The sequence below is a fragment of the Urocitellus parryii genome, chromosome 4, assembly GCF_045843805.1.
Source record: "Urocitellus parryii isolate mUroPar1 chromosome 4, mUroPar1.hap1, whole genome shotgun sequence".
Classification (NCBI taxonomy): domain Eukaryota; kingdom Metazoa; phylum Chordata; class Mammalia; order Rodentia; family Sciuridae; genus Urocitellus; species Urocitellus parryii.
The window spans coordinates 8,831,980-8,853,679 of record NC_135534.1 but is presented as its reverse complement, the minus strand read 5'-3'; the positions used below and the strand labels follow the sequence as shown (position 1 = coordinate 8,853,679).

The following is a 21,700-nucleotide window of genomic DNA, read 5'->3' as shown; positions in this document are numbered from 1 at the left end:
CTCTTGCCAGTCCCTATAAGCCAAAAGCGCCTGACTGGGGCTCCATTTTGGGTTGGCTTCCCATGATCCAGCCCCAGAACAGTCAGAGCTCAGACATTGGGAGCTGAAATAGTCATTTTATTAAGAGGCTCCTTAGGGGCAGGGAGGGGGGAGCGGGGTGGGGTGTGGAACTGAAGGAAAGAACAGCTTGGCCTTGCCCAGGCCCAGACCGCAGGCTTCAGCTACCTCTCAGAGCTGGGAGCGAGGTCCTGCAGGCCTGGACAGGTCTAAAGGCAGAGGAGAGAGGTCAAGAAGCTGAGGCCTTCAATCGCCCTGGTTTCCCCTCCTCCCTACCTGGGGGTGAGCCCAGTAGAGGCTGAGCAGGTGTTAGTGATAGGTTAGTGTGTAGGGCAGCCTTAAGGGGCCAGGCCCTGCTTACCAGTCCTGCTCAGGCTGGGCTGCGGGGAGCCTCAGGCTGGAAGGCAGAGGACAGTGAGAGCCCAGCCCAGAGCCGAGAGGGGAGGGGCAGGGCTGGCCGTGGGGTAGGCGCCTTTGGTTTGGGGCAGCACGGGGCACGTACCCACGGGGAAGTAGTGGGGCAGCAGCTGCCGGTAGATGTTCTCGTCCTTCTCAAGGAATACGCAGATGATCAGCCGATCCACCTGCGTCAAAGGGTTGTTCAGCCTGTCTTATTGCTCGGCCCCCTATAGGTTTTTACCTGCCTTGCTCTGGGGGTGTCCCCTCCTATGGTCCTGACTATAGAGCTCACACTGAGCCTTCTATAGAAAGGGCTTGGGGTTGTGCTCCCGCCACTCCCTTCTCGCTGCTACCCACGAAGAAACAGGCCTCAAAGAGGGCTGGCACGACCGGGTTGGCCCTACGCTCAGCACCCTTGCTCCAATGTGGGGCTGGTGAGCCGGGCGGTGTTGTGGGTAGCGCCCGCCATCTCACTCCACGGGGCCCAGGCTCCACCTTGTCTTTGTGCTGCTCCAGCCACTCGCGCAGCGCCGCCAGAACTACTTCGGCCGCCGCCTCATTGGGGTAGCCTGGGGGCGGGGCGGGGCAGGTGAGTCCAGGTTCTGGCTCTCCCCGCCCCCTGTGTCTAGGCCCGCCCACTCCCCGCCGCGCCCTGCGTGTGGGAGTCCACTTCCCACTCCCCTCTTCTTCCAGACCCCACTCACCAAACACGCCGGTGGAAATGCAAGGGAACGCCTGGGACGGGGGGGAGAGGGGATGGGGACATCATCACTCTGCACCCCACTTCCTGCCAGCCTCCTCCCGCGGGCCGCCCCCGTTCCGCCGCTTGGCGACCCTCACCACCGAGCGGAGCCGGTGCTCCAGCAGCAGATCGAGGCTACTCAGGTAGCAGCTGCGGAGCTCCTCAGCCTGGTTGGCGCTGGGCTCCCCGTGGGCAATGGGCCCCACCGTGTGGATGACGTCTGCAGGGGGCAACAGGGTCAGCCGGGCCGGGGTCTCCGCTCCGACCAGAGCTCGCTCATTCCCGCTGCCGGCCTGGGTTGCAGGGGGTCAGGAAACAGCCTTCTCCCCCCAACTTCTGAGACTCCCAGAGGACCCCACCCTGAGGGCACATGGGTAGGGTCCGAGTCCACACGTGCGCGCTGACCCGCACGCCCATAGCTCAGTGGCCACAGGAAGCGTGTCGCGTTACGCCCATGTCTGTGTGGACGCCCACTGAGACCTGGGCGCAGAGTGGGGGAAGATGCCTCCCCCTCCCTTCAGGCCCCTGCTGTCCCCCAGCTCTTGCTGCCTGGGATGTTGGAGAAAGGGTCAGGCCCTGGCACTTAAGAAGTGCCCCCTGCGGCTGGGAGACCGCACCCCCTCATGCTCACTTCCACACAGGTGCCCTAGCTGCGCCCCAAGGCTGTGGCCTGTCAGGGACTCACACTTGGCCGGCAGTCGATAGCCACTGGTGATCTTGGCCTTGCCGGTATCGCAGTGCTGCAGGGTTCGGCACTCGTCGGTGAGCAGGGGTCCGGCGGCCCGGTGAATGCAACCGTCCACTGCGGGGGAGGAGGGAGTGAGCTGTGCGGCTCCCCGCGTCCCTGAGGCGGTCAGGCGTGGCTGACCCCCTTTACAGAGAAGGCTGAGGTCCGTCGCTGAATACTCCCAAGCCCAAGAATCCCTTCCCTCGGCTATGCTAAGACTTCAGACACCGCGCCTTTCCCCGACAGCCTCTGTCCGCTCGCTTCGTCCCGCCGGGAGGTGTTAGTTTCACATCTGGGGAGACCCAGGTGTCCAGTGTGGTTGCAGCTGGGCTCAGCGGGAAGCGGCAAGGGGCGACCGGCAGGGGGCGCGCCTCGCCCACCCTGCTCTTCCGGCCGCGCCAGAGGGGCTCGGGCAGGCCGGGCCCCTCACAGCAGAGCCCCCACTACCCCGAAGCTCGCACTTTCATGTCTGCCCTGAGCGGACCGCGAACCTCCAACCAGTCGCCGCCACCGACAGGCCTAAACATCGGGTCCTGCCTCAAAGCCCATCGCCCCAGGCGACGCCCCTCGGGGCTGTATCAAACTCTAGGGCCCACTTTACAAATGAAGAAACCGAAGCCATCTAATTACAAGTGGCAGATCCTACCAGGGGCCTGAGCTTGGGTCCTTCTGCACCGCGCGGAGGTAACCCGGGCGGCGGCTTCCAAGCCACGTGCAGGTATCTTAGAGCTTGCAACCCTCCTGCTGCCTAAAGAACCAGCAGCCATCAGCTTAATTGGGACTTAATTGGGACCAGGCCAGGGATTGTTTATTCGAAGGTGGCTCCAGGGCCTTTGGAGCCACCCTGGGGACCCCAGCCCAGATAAACAACTCCGGAGCAGCGGAGGTGAGGCGGGGAGGAGTCTTCCAGCAGCCAACCCTGGTGAATTCCAGGCTGGCGCCTCATGGCTGCCAGACTGTCGAGTCCCTTCCTTCTATCTGGATATTATTAGGGCCAGTGAAACACCTTCAGGAAAAGAGAAGAATGTAACACATCTTTGCCGTCTGATTGCACCCCAGGCCTGGATCCGAAGCTCCTCCAACACCAGGCGCCTTATGCTCCCAGTGTCTGGCATCAAGAAAGGACCATAATTTCCCCCATTTTACAGACACACAAACCAAGGCTACTTCCTCCTGTCACTCCATCCCTCAAAGTCTTGGCACAGTTCCAGGAACACCAGCTGGACTAGACCCCTTTTTTCTGCTGTTTCTCTTGTGCCCTGTGGGGTCCAATTAAACCTAATTTTACAACCTCTCAGAGCTGGCACCAGGTGATTTCCCAGAAGTGGGTGTGGGTGGGTCCGGGGTTGAAGAACTGGGAGTGGCTCAGGAACGGTCTTTCCAGCCCCCTCCTCTCCTTTGGGGGAATAAAGACAGCAGCAGCCTCAGGGAGGAGGCAGTGAAAGCCACCCAGGCCCTGGGAGCAGGTGCTGCAGAGCAGGGGCAGAGCAAGTCTGCTCTGGGTGGGAGCGCATCATGGGCCACAGCAGGGGCCTGGGGGCTGGGCAGCCGAGAGTTTAAATCCCCCCTCTGTGAGCCACAGCTGTGTGACCCAGGGCACATCACTCAGCCTGTCTGGGTCCAATAGCAGTACCCACTTCATGGAGGGTGTTGGAAGAATAGTTAATTCTTTTTTTTTTTTTTCCCTACAGATTTTAGGATCAAATCCAGGGCCTTGTGCATGCTAGGCAAGCACTCTTCTGCTGAGCTACATCCAGAGCCCCAAGTGAGCTGATTCTTATAACATGCTTCAGCCAGGACTTGGCATAAGCAGAAGTGAGGTTGGCTGGCTCTTATTATGACAGTATGACAAATGTGGCATGTTCAGGGAATGTGTGTACACCAGAGGTAGGTGTGCACAGGTGACCATGGAATGTCAGGTCTTGACCAGCTCCAGTGGTCTCAGCCTCCTGGCACCCAGCTGCTAGTCTCCGGGGGCTAACTGCCCTGCAGGTGACCTTGGCTGGCTGTGGGAGCTGTGCGGAAGTGGAGCTCGGTGAGATCTGTGTCTCAGGGACTTAATGTTTCCTGCAGAAGTGGACAGGCCTGCAGCCAGGCCCTTGGGACTGACCTGGGGGCACAAGGCAGGAGGGAGAGGGTTGGAGGTGGTACTAGCAGAGGCTTTGGGCTGCTGTCCCTCCAGCAACTTCTAGAACAGGACCAGGCACCCACAGGTGGTATCCTAGGCCTGTCTCCCCTAAAACAAAGATGGGAGACAGGCCTAGGATACCACCTCTGCTCCACACCCCCAAGCAGGACAGAGCCCCGACTGAGCCACCTCTCCTGCCCAGCCCTTCCCTGTTCACCCAGCAGCCTTCCTGCTCTCCCACCCAAGTGCAGAGGGAACCCAGCCCTCTTGTCTTTGGCCACAGGCCCAAAGGGCCCACTCCCCTCTACACTACCAGCAGCCCTAGGTTCTGGCCCCCAGGCCTCACCCTGGCTCTTACCTTGGCATTGGCTGAGACTTTCTGGGATCCTGTACAAGGGAGGTGTCCTTCCTTCCCGCCAGGCCAGCCCCTGAGCAGCTGGGAAAGCCCTGGCCCCTGGGGCTGTCTGGTGGGAGGTGAGGTGTCCCTGATTCACTGGCCAACCAACCCTTCTGCTCTCAAGACCCCTGCCACCAAAAACCCCTCAAAACTTTCAGCTCAACCTTTCCTGGGGAGATTGTTGAGCCCACTTGGGGGGCGAGGACTTTCTTCAAGTATCTGTCCACCAGGTCTAGCGTTCCTCCAGTTGTGGCACCAGCAGATGCCCCTGAGGCCTACTCTGCCCCTCCTGTTGGCCCCTCCTGCTGCCTCCACCCCTCTGCCCCCACCAGAGAACCCCGGGCCTTCCACACACTCGGCAAGAGCCTTACCACTAAGCCACGCCCCATCCCCTATTTTATTTATTTTGAGACAACCTCTCCCTAAGTTGCCCAGGCTGGCCTCCAGCTTGTGATTCTCCTGCCTCAGCCTCCGGAGTAGCTGGGCACATAGGCCCTGCCCTGGCTTCAGCTGGCTCCGTCCAGCCCCCGGCAGCCCAGGCCAGGCGCTGGCTGGTTTGAGCCTCCAGCTCCTTGGAAGGCGCTGCCATTTTTTCTGATTTTGGTAGAAGACACTGAGGGCCAGAGAGAGACCTGGCATTGTCACAGCCAGAGGTTGGGTCGCTGTAATTTGGTATCCTACTTCCTCTAGGACCACTAGATGTCTGTCCCTCTTACCACTGGGCCCCCTGCCCTGGCTGGCTGGCCTGGGGTTGCCCCACTTCATTCTAGACCTTCGGGGTGACCTGCCCTCATCTGCAGCCCCCGCCCAATCAAGGGACTTCTTTGGGGACCCTCACCTTTCTCCACTGCCCGACTTCCCCTGCATGGTTGCCCACCACCTCCATCCTGCGGGCTCTCGGCCTCCAGGGCCCCCACTTGGCTCCCCATCCTTCCCTGCCATGGTGGGGGAGGGGCAGGGCGGGGCAGGCAGGCTCCAGAGGGGTCACGCCAAGGCGCTGAGGATGAGTTGGCGGCTATTTAGGGTGCTGTAATATTCATGAAGGGAAGATTAGATATTTAAATTTATTCAGCAATAAATGCGTCTCAGTGGGGGAGCATTCCTCATGCTAAACAAACAAGCAAGTAGGGGCTAATTAATTATTTACAGGAACACAGGAGCCTGTGGCCTGGGGAATGAGGGGGGCAGCCATACCCTGCCAACGGGCAGGACACCCTGGCCAGCCTCCACCGGCCATTCCGCCTTCACCACCCTGTGGATCTGGCCCCGGGTACCCCTTCAGGAGTCTTCTTCCCAGAAATCCTGCCACAAGATTGCCAATGACTTTAGGCAAGAACCTGGGCTTTGAGAGTCACGGGAAGCAGTGACATTCTGGGAGGTGGCTGAGGGACAAAGACTGAAGGCCAGAGGGGTGTAGCAACTTGCCCAGGGTCTCACAGTAAGAGGCAGAGCAAAAGCGAAGAGTAACCTCCATTTTACAGAAGTAGAGACAAAGGCTCAGAGGGGCAAAGCCACCTTCTCAGAGTCACAAAGCAAAGCAGGGGTCCTAAGGCCTTTCCTGGGCTCTTGTGGGCCCACAGAACAGGAAAGACAGCAGAGAGGACAGGTCCTCAAGGTCAGCAGATCATGGCCTGCCTCCCCAGGGCCCAAGTCTCCCAGACTCTGCAATGAGCTCACTGGGGCCCAGTGGGGGCCCTGCTTCCAGTGACAGAGAGCCCCAGCCCCGAGGGACTCATGGGCGGGAGCCTCCCAGCTCTAGTCCCTCTCTGCTCTTCCACCTTCCCACTGGCCACGCCTCAGTTCCTAGTCTCCATAGCAAGGCCCTCCTCCCTGGCGGGGCACCCAGGAGGAGAGGCCTACAGTGCCTGGTACTTGGTCACATTGTCACTCTTTCTACAGAGGGTGAGACCGAGCCTCAGTCGCAGGCCTTAGGCAAGCATCTGCTGGCCCTCCAAGCCCTCAGGGCCTCCGAGACTCAGGAGCAGGCTGCACTGCGGGTGGAGAGGTCCCTGGGAAAGCCCTGCGCAAGGCTCCTGGCTGGGCCTCTGCAGCCTGGGCCTGGCAGGAGGGGCTGCCGAGGTAGCAGCCTGGGCAGGGCCCGGGGAGGGGCACCTCCCAGCCCAGGAAGGCATGGAGGTCTGGGGCTGGGGGCCGCCTGGGGACCTGGGGCAGCACACACTGTGGCCCACCCACAGCTCCCGCAGCAGGTCTGAGCCTCCCTCTTGGAAGAAGGAAACAGGGAACACCAGGCTGGAAGGGGCCAGGCCCTGCAGGGCAGATGGGAAATGGCCTCCCCAGGAGGGTACCCGAGGATCTGGGGCAGATGTCTGGGCTGCTGATTCTCAGCTTCCCCGCAGTGGGCAGGCCATGAAGCCTGGATAAATGACCACCGAAGGCCTTGTCCTCTCTTCTGTTCGGCCACCCAGACTCTCCAGTTGTGGCCTCTGTTCACTTCCTCGGAAGCAGGGACTGAGAGGATGCGCTTGTCAGACCATCCTCTGGTCGCTCAGTCAGTCAACAAACCTGTACCGGCCCCAGCTCTGTGCTGGCAGGGGCTCAGTCCAGGGTGGGAGCAGGGCCCACTTCGACAGGCCCCGCCCTCGAGGTGCCACCAGGGTGGGCGCCCCAGGGAGAAGATGGATGGACGACAGTTCCACGATGTGATCTGAAATTCATTACGGGGTGAGATCAGCTCCTTAAATGGGGATTTGAAAACATTAGGGCTTCATTATGTACACAACGGCCGTGCTTCATTCATCATGCAAAAATCACTCCCGTTATTAAAAGTCCCCGTGGCAGCTGCATGCAGGGGCTGGGTGGCATCTCGCCTGCTGGGGGCAGGGCACGAGCCCCATGGGCCTGCCTGGCCTACACTGTGGCCGTGGAGCAAGGGCCAGAGTCCCTATTAGGGGAACGGTCCCCATCCCTTACCCAGGTGGGGGAGGGAGCACAGCTCCAGGGACCCGGTGCCTCAGCTTCCTCATCTGCCACACGGAGGTGCCAATAGCGTGTGCCCCTCGGCTCTGGGCTGAGGGCACAAGAGTGTGCAGAGAGGCCCGGCCGGGGCCTGTGGTCTGTGCAGTGAGCGCGTAGGACGCGCAGTCACCCTTAGCACCGTCGTCAGCTTGGGCTGCAGTCAGGCAGGTGCAGGAGGCTGCAGGCTGTCCCTGGGGAAGGGCACGTCAGCCCCCTGCTCAACAAAGCATGCCAGGCCTCCCCTGTGCCTGTGGCCACCCTGTGCAGGCCCAGTTCCAGGGAGGGGACGTCCAGTTGTGACGTCACCAGTACTGGGACAGGGGCAGGCACAGGAGGAAGCAAGGGGCAGAAAGGGGGTGGAGAGAGGCTTTCAGTAGAGGCCTGAAACTGGGACTGAGGGACACAGGGAGGAGAGGGGGAGGCCCTTGGACCAGGGGCCCGAAGGGGAGGGCCGGGTCTGCAGGTGAGAATTCTGGTAAAAACTCTAATGCAGTGGCCTTTTTTTTTTTTTTTTTTTTTGGTACAAGGCATTGAACCCAGGGGTGCTTACACTGAGCCAGGTCCCCAGCCCTTTATTTATTTATTTATTTATTTAATTTTGAGGCAAGGTCTTGCTAAGTGGCTTAGGGCCTTACTGAGTTGCTGAGGCTGGCTTTGAACTCGCAATCCTCCTGCCTCAGCCTCTCCTGCGATGACAAGCAGGAGCCACAGCCGGCACAGTGGGCCCTTGTGGGGGGGAGGGGGAGTTGGGAGGGCCTCTGGGCCTTCCCCTCTGTGCTGAACACAGCCACCCCTACCCTTCCCAGACAGCTGCAGCCTGCACTCCCACCAACCCGGCCAGGGGCTGGACTGGCTGGTGGAGCCCTGGGCCACCTGCTTCTTCCGAGCCCAGCACGGCCAGGGAGGGTGCTGTGCACAGCCTGGTCTTGAGAGCACTAAGGTGGCCCACAGGGCCACACAGGCCGCATTATCTATCTCACTGAGCCAGGCTGCAACTCATCAGCGCGGCCCAAGCTGAACCTCTTCCTGGAGGCCACAGGAAGCGATCGCAGCTCAGCAGCAGGGCTGGCAAGATAGTGCCAGCAGGGGCGGCGGGCTGTGTGACAGGCAGCCCTTGCTTGGGGTCTGAATGCTTAGACACCTCACTAATCCTGTCCATGAACAGAGAATGGCGGGGCGGGGGGATATGATAGGGAGAAAGAGGAGGAGCAAGAGAGGAGGAGAAACAGTTTGAGAGACAAATGGGAGCAACCAAGGCAGAGGAAAGGCAGCAGAGAACACCTGAGACGGACAGAGAAGAGCAGTACAGACTGAGTGAAGCCACCGGGGCACACGCCTGCATCCCAGTGGCTCAGGAGGCTGAGGCAGGAGGACCAGAAGTTTGAGACCAGCCTCAGCAACTTAGTGAGACCCTGTCCCAAAATAAAAAATTTGGGGACTGGGGTTGTGGCTCAATGGTAGAGTGCTCGCCTAGCATGCATGAGGCCCTGGGTTCAATCCTCAGCACCACGTAAAAATAAATAAAGGTATTATGTGCATCTATAACTAAAAAAAAAAAAAAAAAAAAGGACTAAAGGCCTGGGGTATAGCTCAGTGTGACAGAGAGAGAGGGAGAGGGAGCCAGAGAGGGCAGAGGGAAACCGTGCAGCCGTCCCCAGGTTGTGGGTATGAGGAGGGCAGAGGAGGGGGAGGGCTGGGTGGAGGGGGAGTGGGCAGGGCACCTGGGCACAGCCTGGCCAGAGGCAAATCTGTGCTGAGCACTGCCTGCCCTGTGCATGCCCAGAGGTGGCCCCACGGCAGGAGTCAGGTAGCTCCTGAACAACCACACAGACAAACATCTCAACATCAAGGCCCTAGAACAACAGGCACAGGTGACCATACCCCAGTGTCAAGGACAATGCCAGCAGGCCCCATTAAGTAGAGCTGAGGCTTGGCCAGACAGGCTATCCCAACACAGAGCAGGTGACAGCTGGACAAGATGGACAGCAGAGGGGTTCTCAGGCAGCAGCATGTGCAAAGGCCCAGTGCCAGCTGAAGGCTATGAGGGAGGCCCAGCCACCAGGCTTCTCCCAGGCGTGAGGACCCTGGGGCCAGGTTCACAGGACACACAGGGATGTGTGATGAGGGCCTAGGAGCCCGGATGAGCACAGCCATTAGGCAGGGGCGTGGCAGGCTGGCTCCTGAAGGTGGGCGGGTGCTACCCTCTGGGAGTCCCAGGCAGGGAGTGTGGGTGTGGGGTACTGGTTCCCCCCAGCCTGCCTTGCCCTCCTGCCTGACCCTGCCCCACCCCCTGGAGTTGGCCTTTGGGGAGCTGGCCAGGCCCAAGCAGAGATGGCGACAGGCAGGCAGAGGAAGGCGGCCCTGAATTAATCTGTCACTAAAGCTTGGCCGTGGCAGGCGCAGTCATGATTTAGATGAATAATTGAAACGCTCCGATACATTTATTATCCCTTTAGTGCAAAAGTGGCAGAGAAAGACGAGGGGTAATTGAAAAAGAGCGCACAAATCTCCCCGAGAAAGCGGCTCCTTATCGCCAAGTAAACATTTCAGTCCTAATAAACAGGAGAGGCGCGCGTCAGGCCTGTCGATCCCACCCCGATCCAGGACCCGCCTCCCTCTCACAGTTCAACAGGAGAGTTTCAAAGTCTTTGATGGAGCCAATAAAAGCCTTTCCAGGAGGGAGGTGGGAGAGGGGTGGGCCTGGGGCCAGCAGCTCTGGGGGAGGCCGGGCTGCCCCTGCCGCAGGTGCCCCTCCTGCAGCTGGCCATCCTGCCACCCTTGCCGAGCTCCTATCCGCCCCTCAGAACCCAAGTCTAATGCCCCGGCTGCTGGGAAACCTCCTGTCACACCTGCTCTCTCGGAGGGCAGAGTCCCATGGCCTCCCCCCCCCCAGGCAGGGATGCGGAGTGGGGGGCTTCCCCCAGACTCACCGGGTGGGCCCCGGCACCTAGCCCCTGCAGCCCTGGGGGCTGTCACCGAGTCAGGGAGGGCTGCAGCCCCTCCTTAGCTCAGACGTGGGCCACTGCACCCAAGCCCTCAGCGCAGGGCCTGGGCCCCCTTAGGAGCCCCAGCCGCTGGGCACCTGCTCAGCGAGGCAGCCACGGATGGCCAGCTGTCCCTCCCTTTGCAGGCAGGTGGCCCTGGAGGGCAGGCGCAGAGCAGGGCAGCTCTAGGGGCTCCATCTCCTGGAACCCTGACCTTGGGGAGGGGACACCCCTCAGGAGGAGCTTCATGCCCACGGGAATTCCAGAGTCTTCAGGCAGTTAGGTGGGGACGCGGCGGCCAAGGGTTGAGGCTGGGGACAGGGGTGGCAGCAGCCATGAGGCAGATCCGGGGGCAGGGGATGTCACAGGGACCTGTGCCTGGCTCCATTTTAGCCTGCGGCTGGGCAGGCCCCCACCCACCCAGGCCTTGTCCCCAGCACAGTCCCCTCCCCACCACCCCACCTTGTTCCCTTGTTCCCATCACATTAGCAGAGTGACAGCCCCAGCGAGCAGAGCACTTGGCGGCTCCATAAATCTCTGCAGCGCTAAAAGGCTGGACTCAGGTCCCACTTCCTGGGGCGCCCCATCCCTCAGGCAGGGGGTCGGCGCCAGCCTCCTCTCACCCCCAGGGCCGAAGGGGGAGCCAGAGCGGCTCCCGTGATGCCCCAGGCTGCCAGCGCAGGTGGCCCACGACTTCCCAGCGTGAGGTCACCACCCCTTGCTCTTCCTAAACCCACAGGTTCTCGCGCTGTCCCCGCTGTCCCTGCGGTTCATCCGCCATTCGATACGCACGCTCTAGGCACCTACTACAGGGCCAGACCCAGCTCTGGTGATTCAGTCTTTCCTTCTGGGGACGGGTGACAAGGAGCCTCTGAACCCTGGCGTGCTGGAAGGAGCTACATGCTCCGGGAGAGCCACACCAGAGCAGGGCGAGGGGCGGGGCAGCGGGGAAGCTGCAAAGTCAGCCGGGGGTCAGGTGGGCCACACCGGGAAGGCGGGCATTGGCCACTTGGACCTCTGCAGGAAGAGCCTTGGGGCAGAAGGCCAGTGGGTGTGGCTGGAGCCCAGTGGGAGGGAGGGACTTGGGGGGACAGTCTGGAAGGTGATGGGGACCTTGCGGCACAAGGACCTAGGCCTTGGCTCTGATCGAGGTTCGGAGAGGAAGAGGAGCCGAGTTCAAACTGAGACGCCCCCCCGTGTTCTGACCCCACCTTCCCACGTGGAGTGGCTGAACCCAGCTCCTTGCTGGCCTCTGAGGCTCCTGCGCCAGCCCTGGCCTCCCTGTCTCCGGGCCAGGCTCCAAGGACCCTGCTCCGCGTCCTCCTTCCCGGTCTGCGCTTCCCTCTGCCTGGGACACCCCTCCGTCCTCTCTTCCCTGGGTGCCTTCCTACCCGCCTCTCGCTCAGAGCCAGTGGCACCTCCTACAGAAGCCTTTCTGGTGCCCCAGCTGGGACAGGTGTCCCTGCCCAGCTCCCACGGGCCCGTGCCTCCCCGAGACCGCCCTGGGTGGTGGGGGGCTCTGTCTCTGCCCTGTGAGCTCAGAGGGCAGGGACGGCCCACTGAGGTCCAGCAGTGACTGTCCTGGCACCCAGCTTGGGGCCTGCACACAGTGGGAACTTGGTCACCAGGCGGTGACTGAGGGGACACAGGAGAGGGTGCCGTGGGTGCAGCTCGGCAGGCGCCAATCAGCCACAGCCCCCAAGTCCTCCCAAAACAGGCTGAGAGGGGCCTCTGAGTGTGCGCCACATCCCCTCCCGGTAGCTGTGACCTCCACAGGGACAGCTAGAGGAGAAGCGGGGAGGGAGGGGACAGTCTCCAGCCACAGCAGCCCCCCCTCCTGGCTGGCCCCCCAGCTCTCAAGCTGTTCTTATTTATTCCTGACCTCCGCTGCCCCTTTTATTTTCCCCCTTTTAAAACCTGGCCTGGGCCCCGCCACCACTGCCGTAAACACAGCCCCCGGGATTTATCCGGCGTCGCATTAACCCCTGGCCCCCGGCTCACCAATCATCCTGCTGCCCGCTCAGACAGCGGCCGCAGGGCCAGCAGGGCCCACGCCGCTGAGGGGCTGTGGGGCCTGGTGGGCAGCTGATGGGAGGAAGCCACGGAGGCCGCGGAGGCCCCCTTACCCCGTGCACCCACTGGCCTTGGCCCACATCCCTGGCCACCAGGCCCCCTGACCTCTGACCTCCTGCTGGCCACAGTCCCTGCTCCCTGATGGACATCAGTAACAGCGAGTGACCAGTGCCCGAGGGCCTCAGCTGTGGGCGGAGTGCCCCTGACTTCATGAGACCTTGTCCTGGCTGCAGGGCCACCTGGGTCACCAGCACAGGGCAGAGATGGTCACGTCACCCTCAGAGGTGGGGACCTGGGCCAGTGGGCACAGGGCTTCCTGAGGCCACATGGCAGAGGGGTGCAGCACTGGCCCTGGTCAGGCCTCATCACAGAGCAGGGGCCTGGGCTGGGAGACTGGGCTGTCCAGCGTGCCCAGCTGTGGCGGAACCGGGCCTCCAGCTTGCCTCGGTGACAGCAACCGGCCTGGCCGAGAAGCAGCGGCAAGGAGACGTCACCAGGCCACCCGTCCCCAGCCGAGAGAGGAAGGTCCACTCACCACCTCCACCTCCAAGCAGGGAGCTGTTGGCTGCAAGAGAGAGAGAGAGAGAGAGAGAAGGTCAGTATAGAGCGGCTTGGGGACAGGGGGCTGTGGGGACAGGGAGGGGGTGGCCCATCAGAAGCCTGTGCCCTCAGGCTCTAGGCACAGGGCCTCCCAGCCCGAGGAGGGACCGATGATGGTGGACAGGAGAGGGGCCAGGAGTCTTCCCCCATGGAGGCTCCTAGTGGACCTGAGGTTAGTAGGGTGACAGTGATGGGGACACAGGCCCTGGCTCACCCTGAGCAGCCGCACATGGGTGCAAGTGACAAGTGCCCAGGGTCTTGCCAGGCACCGTCCGTTCACCCCCAGTGTCTCCTGAGGCCCTTCGGAGGCTGGCCTGACGCAGGGTGGGGAGGACAGGGAAGCCCTGCTCCTGCCCAGAGGGGCCACCAAGGGACACAGACTGGAAGCCACCAGGAGCAGCTGTGCCACTGCATGTGTGGTGGGTGCTGCCTGGGAGCCACCAGGACCGGCTAGGCCCAGGGAGGGAGGAGCACCCATGTCCGCCTCGCCACGTGGGATCAGGCAGGACAGCCCCCTCCTGGGGTTGGGGTGAATGTCGAGGGACGCGGAGCCCCCTGCCTGGACGAGAGCAGACCACCAGGCAGAGCAGGTCTGAAGGCCTCCACCTTCCAGAGCAGCCCGGTCCACCCACCTCTGCTGGGCTGGCTGTCTCCTCCTGCCTCCACCAGGAGGCTGGCAGCCCCTCCTCCGGAGTGGCAGGGCTGGGCTGGTCAGCGCCCCCAGCCCGGCCTGGCCTCCCCCTCCTGGCCCCATAGAGTGCCTCTGTGCTAAGCAGGGGACATGGTGCCAGGGAGCAGGTCCAGTGAGCAGGCCCCAGGTGGGGAGGCCAGCCGGGCCTCAGCCCCGGGCTCAGGAGGCCTGGCTCCGGGTGGGGCCTGGTCCGTCCCCACCTCACCGCCAGGCCTGGGGGCACCGTGTGTGAGGCTCCCCCAGCTCTGGCCCCGGGCCGCGTGCGGAAGCGGTGGACGCTGCTAAGTGGTGTCGGTGGCTCCGAGTGGCTGGTCTCCCAGACCTGACAGCTTTTCGCTTGGGGAATAATTAATTCCACAGCCTGAAACCCAGGGCTGCAAGACGCCACGTTACTGCGAGATTAATACGAGCAGCTAATTAAGATGGAGAGGCGAGGACGGCCCCGCGCTCCCACAACAGGAGCGGGCCGCGGGAAGGCAGGGGCCAGTCAGGCCAAAGTGGCCACGGGGGCGCGGCATGGTGGCCCCCGGGGGCTGTGGGCAGGCCGTGGGGGGCTGGCTCCCGGGGCGCTGGCGTGGCCTGTGCCCCAGGAATGCACATCTCGGCCCGCCGGGGAGAGCGTCTTTCCAGGTGCAGACTGAGTGCCTGGCACAGGTGACCCCATTTCCCATCACGGCTCGGCCACAGGCAGGGGCTGCTGTTCCCAATTTACAGAGAAGAAGACCAAGGCCCGGATCGGTCCCAGTGGCAGCAGCGGGGTCGGCGCTGGGTCTGACTGACTCTAAGCAGGCAGACCCCAAGGGGGACTGCCAGGGCGGACTGTCTCCACCCCCGCCAGGCCTAGGGCCTGCCTCTGCCAAGTCCTGTCCAACAAGCGGTGGGCCCTGCCACATGCAGCCTTGACCCTGCTCCTGCCCCAGCAGATCTGACCGCAGGGATGGGGGCGGGGCCGCTGGGCAGCTCTGCCCAGGAGCCAGCGCGGGGAGGACAGTGCGGTTGGGGGCCCAGGTCCTGCTCTGGGCTCCCCCGGCCCTGGGGGCTGTGCCGGCGGCTGGCAGAAGCTGCCCTCCGTGGCCTCGCTCACCTCCCCCATCACCTCTCGCTCTTAATTAACACCGGCTGCAAACGAGCTGGCTCCTGCTCACAGAGCCAGAGGGGTTGGCAGCCAGCCCTGGAGGGACAGGAGGGGGGTGCCGACCTGCTGTTCTGCAGGCCCCTGTCAGGGGATGGCCAGGCACCCCAGCCCCGCCTGGGTGGGCTCGGCCTATGGCAGCCAGCAGGTGACCTGCTGAGGCCGCCAGCCAGGGGCGGAGCAGGGAGAGGGCCTCTCCAGGGGAGGCCTCCACCAGGCGGGCGAGGCCAGGCCAGGTGGCCTTATTGGCCACGGGTGGGAAGGGTAGGGAGGCCCAGCACTGGGGTCCCCGTGGCCATGGGCATCCTGGGGTGTCCCTGTTGTGTCCCTTCTGCCAACCTCAGATGGCCCCTGGGTGAGGGTTCTGGTGTCCTTGCCTGATTCCCTGAGGGTCCATGCTCCTCTCCCCAGGGACCTTAATGACCAGCCACAGGAGCCCCAGAAGGCTGTCCCCAGTCCCCCAGGGGGCCAGGCTGTCCAAGGGAAAAGGCCTGGAGGCTTCAGGAGGACAACTGAGAAGGGCACAGTGCCCACAGACTCAGGAGGTGGTCCCTGCGTGTGGCTGCCACCCTGAAGCAGGGCAGCTCCCAGACGCGGGCCTCTGGCTGCCCTTCCCGCCTCACCTGCCCCTGGGCCCCCTCTGCCCCCCAAGCCTTCCTCAGTTTGGAGGCTTTAATCCACCCTTTTTTCAAAAGGGGAAACTGAGGCTCCGGGGTGTCAGGGAAGGGGAGGAGGTGGGCTCCGCCCAGGAGGGCTGCCTGTCACGGCCCATTTTCTTAACCCTGCACACTTCCCATCTGAAAGGAGGCAGGGGACATGTGACCAGCCAGTCCACTCCAGGGCTCAGACCTGACCCCAGCCAACGGGTCTGTGTGTGTGTGTGGATCAAACCACGGCCTCACGCGTGCTGGGCAAGGGCTCTACCACTGAGTTTTGCCCCTAACCCCCTTTTGATTTTTATCTTGAGATAGCCTCTCACTCTGTTGCAGAGGCTGGCCTCGAACTTGTGATCCTCCTCCCTTACAGGTGTGCACGGTCACACCCAGCAGTCACTTGAATTTTAAGATCCAAAACTGAAGAGTCAACTTGCAGAAATAGATATTTGGTTTATGGTGTTCAAATCAGTGTTTTGATCAGAAATTCATATTCAGTAATAAGAATAAACAAAAATTAATTTGTGGGGTTTTTGTTCTGTTTGGTACTGGGGATCAAACCCGGTGACACTTAACCACTGAGTCACATTTTCTAGCCCTTTTTATTTTTTATTTTGAGACAGTCTTGCCAAGTTGCTGAACTTGCCATCTTCCTGCCTCAGCCTCCCTCCCACGAGGCTGGGATTACAGGCATGTGTCCCTGTGACAGGGCCACATTAGTTTTTAGCTCCTGCAGCACTAGCGGTTGGCTCTGCCCAGAACGCTCCAGTTCTGATCTGTAAGAGTATGTAACAACTGGCATATTCTAGAAGCAGAGTCCTTTGAAAATTATTTAGCAAGATGAACAGCCTACTCTCCAAATAAAGAAAGACTGAGCGTTGGGCATGCACCTGTGTTCCCAGCTACTTGGGAGGCTGAGGCAGGAGGATCACTTGAACCTAGGTGTTCCAAGGCCAATCTAGGCAACATAGTGAGACCCTGTCTTCAAATATGAGCCCATGTGGTGGCACACGCCTGTAATCCCTGCAGCTCTGGAGGCTGAGGCAGGAGGATCACAAGTTCAAAGACAGACTCAGCAATGGCGGAGGTGCTGAGCAATGCAGTGAGATCCTGTCTCTAAATGACATGCAAAATAGGGCTGGGGGTGAGGCTCCGTGGTCAAGCACCCCTGGGTTCAATCTTTGGTACAAAAAAAAAAATTCCAGGTAATTGGCTAATAACGACCAGGTGCCGAGAAAGAGAAACACCCATTTTGAGCCTTAAGGCGACCCTGGGGCAACCTGTTTCATATGTATTTTCATTAAAGACTGAAAAGGAATAAGCCCTCAGTCCTCCATTTTGTCCAGGAGCATAAATTTCTGAAGAGAAGCACTGCGTCTCGATCATCACAAACAACATGTTCAAATTTCTAACCGTTATTGGTATTTTTTCTGGCTGATAACTTGAAAATGCAATTCTCTGAGATCTCGGGAGTTACCAATACTGGACAGCAAATGCAAGCTGTCCCCAACACAGGGCACCCAGGGGGATAGATCCAGAATCCTGGGGGCTGCGGCTGGGGCTCGGTGGTAGAGCACTTGCCTGGCATGTGTGAGTACTGGGTTCGATTCTCAGCACCGAATGTAAATAAATAAACAACTAAAAACAAAAACATCTAAAATCCTGATTAAGGACCAGACAGAAATGACCACTACCACCGCTCAACAGAGCTAAGGAACCCCTGGCCATGGCTACGGTCACTAGTGCACACTTGAGATTAGGCTGAAAGGTCTAACCGGTCACCCTCTTCATGCCAGTTACACCTCTGATGAGTCCACGTGCGGAATGGCGACCACTCTGGTGCTGTGGACAGGTGGCCCCTCCTCAGCAGGTGGCTCCGCGGCCCCCTCTTCCTTTCAGCCGGGGGTCTTTGGCCTCCGGGAGGGGTGCAGTGAGCCTGGTGAGGCTGACTCGGGGCCCTGGGGAGGCTCAGGGCTTGCTCAGGTCGGGTGGGGTGCAGGTCCCCACCTGGCACCCCACCTTGAGGCTCTGGAGGTGCCCCACCATCCCCACAGGGTCGAGGTGGTCCCCTGCGTTGGATGCGACCCTGCCACACCTCCCTGGGCTCCATCAGCTGGCCCCGCGCCCAGTGCTGCCCCTGTGACGTGGACGTTCCTTGGAGGCCAGTCATTGCTGCCACACATCCTCTCGGCCCCTCCCGCCACCACCTGCTGCTCCTGCAGTGCCCTCCGCCAGCCCCCCTGCCCCTCTGCCCGCGCCACACCTCCCCAGGCCCAGGCCCCCACTGCCCCCGGCCCTGGTGGCTGCCCCCGGCCCTGGTGGCTGTCCCCGGCTCTGGTGGCTGTCCCGGGGGTGGGCAGGGGGAAGTCTTCCCAGTTTGTGCCCCAGCTCCCGGCCTAGTTAGGACCTGGCAGGTGGCCACTGCCCAGTGTGGGGGAGACAGCTAGACCCAAGTGCTTGGCCACTGTCACTAAAGGTCAGAGGAGGCCCGGGAACAAAGGCGACACAGGCCCCTACTTCACTCTCTACACGAAGCACTTTAATTGAGTGCCAGCTGTGTGCAGGGCTGGGCTCAGACACGGGCAGCATAGCCCCTGGGCCTCGCAGCCTCAAGCCTGGCAGGAGGGAGGGGAAGGGACAGAGAGAGGTCTGAGACCCTGAGGCCTGGACTCGGGAGGCAAGGACAGGGGCCCGAGGAGCCTTGCTTTTAACAGAGAAAAAAAAAATAAGTTTCTAGGTCAAAGAAAATATTTTAAAACACAAGATAAATATATTTGTTTTATACCAACAAAGGCACAAATTATCAGGGTTTTTTTTTGTTTGTTTTTTTTTGGGTAGGGATAGCAGGAATTGAACTCAAGGGCACTCGGCCACTGAGCCACATCCCCAGCCCTATTTGGTATTTTATTTAATGACAGGGGCTCCCTGAGTTGCTTAGGGCCTCACATTGCTGAGGCTGGCTTTGAACTCTCGATCCTCCTGCCTCAGCCTCCCGAGTCACTGAGATGACAGGCGTGTGCCACCGTGCCTGGTTTAAAGTGTCGTTGATTAACAGCTCTTTTTTATTTTCATTTTTTTGGTGCTGGGGAGGGAACCCAGGGCCTTGTGCATTCGAGGCAGGCACTCTACCAGCTGAGCTATGTCCCCAGCCCCTTTAACAGCTCTTTAAGGGAGGAAGGGCCACGGAGGCACCCGCTGGGCCTGGGCCCGTGCGTTCACCTGATGCCCACCCTGTCTGGGGGACACCCAGGTGCTCAGCCACAGAGGGCAACCTGCTCCCCAGGAAAATCCCGGCCACTCCGGCTTCACCCTGGCTGCCCAGTTAAAACCGTCCTGGGTCTGGGGTGTGCGGGGCCCTGGGTTCCCCCCCAGCCCCACAGTCAATCAATCAATCAATCAATCAATAAATCAATCAATCGGTTGATATTTAAAACAACCACAAAAGTCCCTGAGACCCTCAGTGGGAAGGGGTTTCCTGTTTTCTCTCAGGACAGTGGCCGCCAGCCTGCCCGGGCCTGTGGGTACCTCTGTCCCCTCCCCGTCTGCCTGGCCTTCCTGACAGGGACTAAGTCCTCCAGGTGGTGGGGGGAGTGGGGGTGCCCGAGGGGAGGCCGTGGTGCAGTGACCCGAGGAAAGCGCTGAGCAGGTTCCCGGGCTGGGAGCGGCTGGGCGCCCAGCGGTGACCTTGCAGCAGGCCGGCCCTCTGCGTGTCCCTGGAGGCTCCTTCCTCCTGGCCCTGCCGGTGGCTCCACACGCCTCCCTGGCTGCCGGGACAGCTAGACGGGCCCTGGGGCTGCTGCCCTCGGTCCCCGGCCCCTGGCCTGGCCGCTTCCTCCCGTGCCCCTGGGAGCTCGGAGCTCAGCTCCTACCATTCGACAATGTGCACCCTGCCCCTGTGTGCCCACTGGGACACAGACAGCAAGGGCCTCCTGGTCCAGGAGGGGGACAAAGACAGCCAAATCAGTACAGCTGAAGCCAGTGTCACTAAGGCGGAGGCTGTGAAGGAGAGGAGAGGAGGGGGCGTGGGGCCAGTCCAGAGGGGGGACAGGAGCCAGCCCCAGGAGCATGCGCCAGGCAGGCATGGCCGTGCAGAGGTCCTGAGGCAGAGTGAGGGGAGAGGAGGGCTGCGGGGACAGGAGTGGCCCATGCCAGGGAGCCTTGGTGAGAGAGGGAAGGTGCTGGGGGGCCCCACTGCCCCCGACCCGCCCTGAGCCTGGCTCCCGTGGGAGTCCCCTCGGTCCTCCTGACAGCCAGGGAGGCGGCTCTCCATCCCCTGCCTCCCGCAGCCCAGGTGGGACTGTGGTCCCCGAACCCCGTGGTTCCTGGCTTCAGAGGAGGAGCAGTCCGTGCTGAATTCTGAAGGTAAAACCAGAGACTTCGGAGGCCTCCCAGCCGTGAGAGCAGCTGCCGTGTTTGACAAGCCGCATCCCCCAGGCTGAGGTCACTGTCCCTAACGGTGAGTGTGCTCAGGTGGGAAGCGGGGGGCTTGCTGGACACTCTCCTGGCTTGGGAGGGGACAGGGAGTGGAGGTCTCAGGGTACTCCGTGTGTCCCCAGTGAGCTTCCTCATGGAGCCCCGAGGATCTGCTCGACACACCCCCACCTCATTCCCAGGGGCAGAACTGAGGTCCATAGAGATGAAATGACCATGGCCTCCGGAGCAGCCAGGGCACCACCCACAGCCTTGGCCCAGTGGCTCCACCTCCCAGGACCTCGGTGTCCTCTTCTGGGAATGGGGAGGTGGTTTAACTGAGGCCTTTCTGAGCCCCAGATGATAAAATTAAAATTGCCGTGAAACCGTCACAGCGGGGAGGGCCTGTCTCAGTGAGTTTTCTGTTGCTGTAACAAAGTACCCGAGCCAGGCGCGGTGACACCCGCCTGTGGTCCTAGCAGCTCAGGAGGCTGAGGCTGGAGGATCACCAGTTCAAAGCCAGCCTCAGCAACTTACTGAGACCCTGTCTCTAAATAAAAAATAAAAAGAGCCGGGGATGTGACTCAGGGGTTAAGAGCCCCTGGGTTCAATCCCTGGTCCAAAAAACAAAACACAACCAGATGCCTGAGTCTAGGGAATTCATGAAGAATAGAGGTCCACTGGCTCTCAGTTCTGGAGGCTGGGAGGTCCAGGGCCAAGGCCTGGGTACCGCGAGGAACCTTCATCTCCTCCCAACGGCCTGCCTTGGAGTACTACCCCCAGGGGATGAGTTTCCAGCACGTGAACTTTGGGGGGGCACACTGAAGTCACTGGGCCTGGCTGTGGCGGTGGCCAGGGAGCCCGAGGCCCAGGCAGGAGGAGGCTGGGGGCGTGGGTGTGGTCACCAGCCTTTGGGGAGCCACGGGCGTGCAGGGCCGCCCGTGGGATGTGGACTCTGTGGGTCTGAGTCGGAGCTGGACTTCATCGGCCCTGGCTGGTGGCCCCCAGAGCTCGGCCTCTCCTCTGAGGGCAGCCCTTCCTGGACTCTGCTCTCCTTCCAGTGACCTCATTCCAGACCCTTCCCTTCCCCTGCCCCCCCACCACCCTCCCTCAGCTCTGGCCACCCCGAGGGCCCCCGCCACACAGCTGTCCCTGCAGAAGCTGCCCAGCCAGTCATTTAGCTCCAAGGAGGTGACTTGGCTGTGGTCCCCTGAGACAGGGACTCTCTGTCCCCTTCCTGCCTGGGTTCCTTGGGCTCTGTCCCTGAGGGGCCCCTGGAGACCCATCTCCTGGCTGGGACGCCCCGCGGGACCCCAAGCCCCCGGAGACCCAGAGATCCCCTGGACACGGCTCCCCGCCCGGCTCTGGGCACCTTCCACACACTGGCGTTTGGTTACGCAAGAAACTCAGATTCATTGCCCCAAATTGGATAATACACATAAACAAACAGCGGGAGGAAAGTGAGTCACCCTGTCGCTCAGCAGGCAGCGCCCGCCGGCCTGTCACACTTCGTCCCCTAGGAACTCCTAACTTCCACCAAACTGGCTACTGGGGCTCTGACCCAGCACGTCCCCTGTCCCCTGTGCCTGGCATGGGGCCAGGGGTGTGGGGTGGACCGGGAGCCCGAGGAGGGGGTCCTATTATTTTGGCCACTTGGTAGATGAGGAGAGGTTCAGAGGTTCAGCATCCCTCCCACCAGTGGCTTGCTCACGGTCACCCGGCTGCCAAAGC

At 61.4% G+C, this 21,700-nt stretch overlaps 1 protein-coding gene across 3 annotated transcripts in view; it reads right to left on the bottom strand.

The window, feature by feature from the left end:
• Positions 1-96: 96 nt before the first annotated feature.
• Macrod1 (mono-ADP ribosylhydrolase 1) overlaps positions 97-21,700 on the bottom strand; it is a 136,167-nt gene continuing 114,563 nt past the window's right edge. The window contains exons 4-11 of one of the 3 annotated variants that reach the window (XM_026414404.2): positions 13,019-13,048; positions 1,884-2,000; positions 1,297-1,418; positions 1,161-1,191; positions 952-1,025; positions 560-641; positions 419-454; positions 97-266 (exon numbers count right to left, since the gene is read on the bottom strand). In XM_026414404.2, the coding sequence (XP_026270189.1) occupies positions 450-454; positions 560-641; positions 952-1,025; positions 1,161-1,191; positions 1,297-1,418; positions 1,884-2,000; positions 13,019-13,048 (461 nt within the window). In that variant the 3' untranslated portion in view covers positions 97-266; positions 419-449. The remainder of the gene's footprint in view (positions 267-418; positions 455-559; positions 642-951; positions 1,026-1,160; positions 1,192-1,296; positions 1,419-1,883; positions 2,001-13,018; positions 13,049-21,700) is intronic. The other 2 variants (XM_026414403.2, XM_026414407.2) reach the window with 2 other exon arrangements.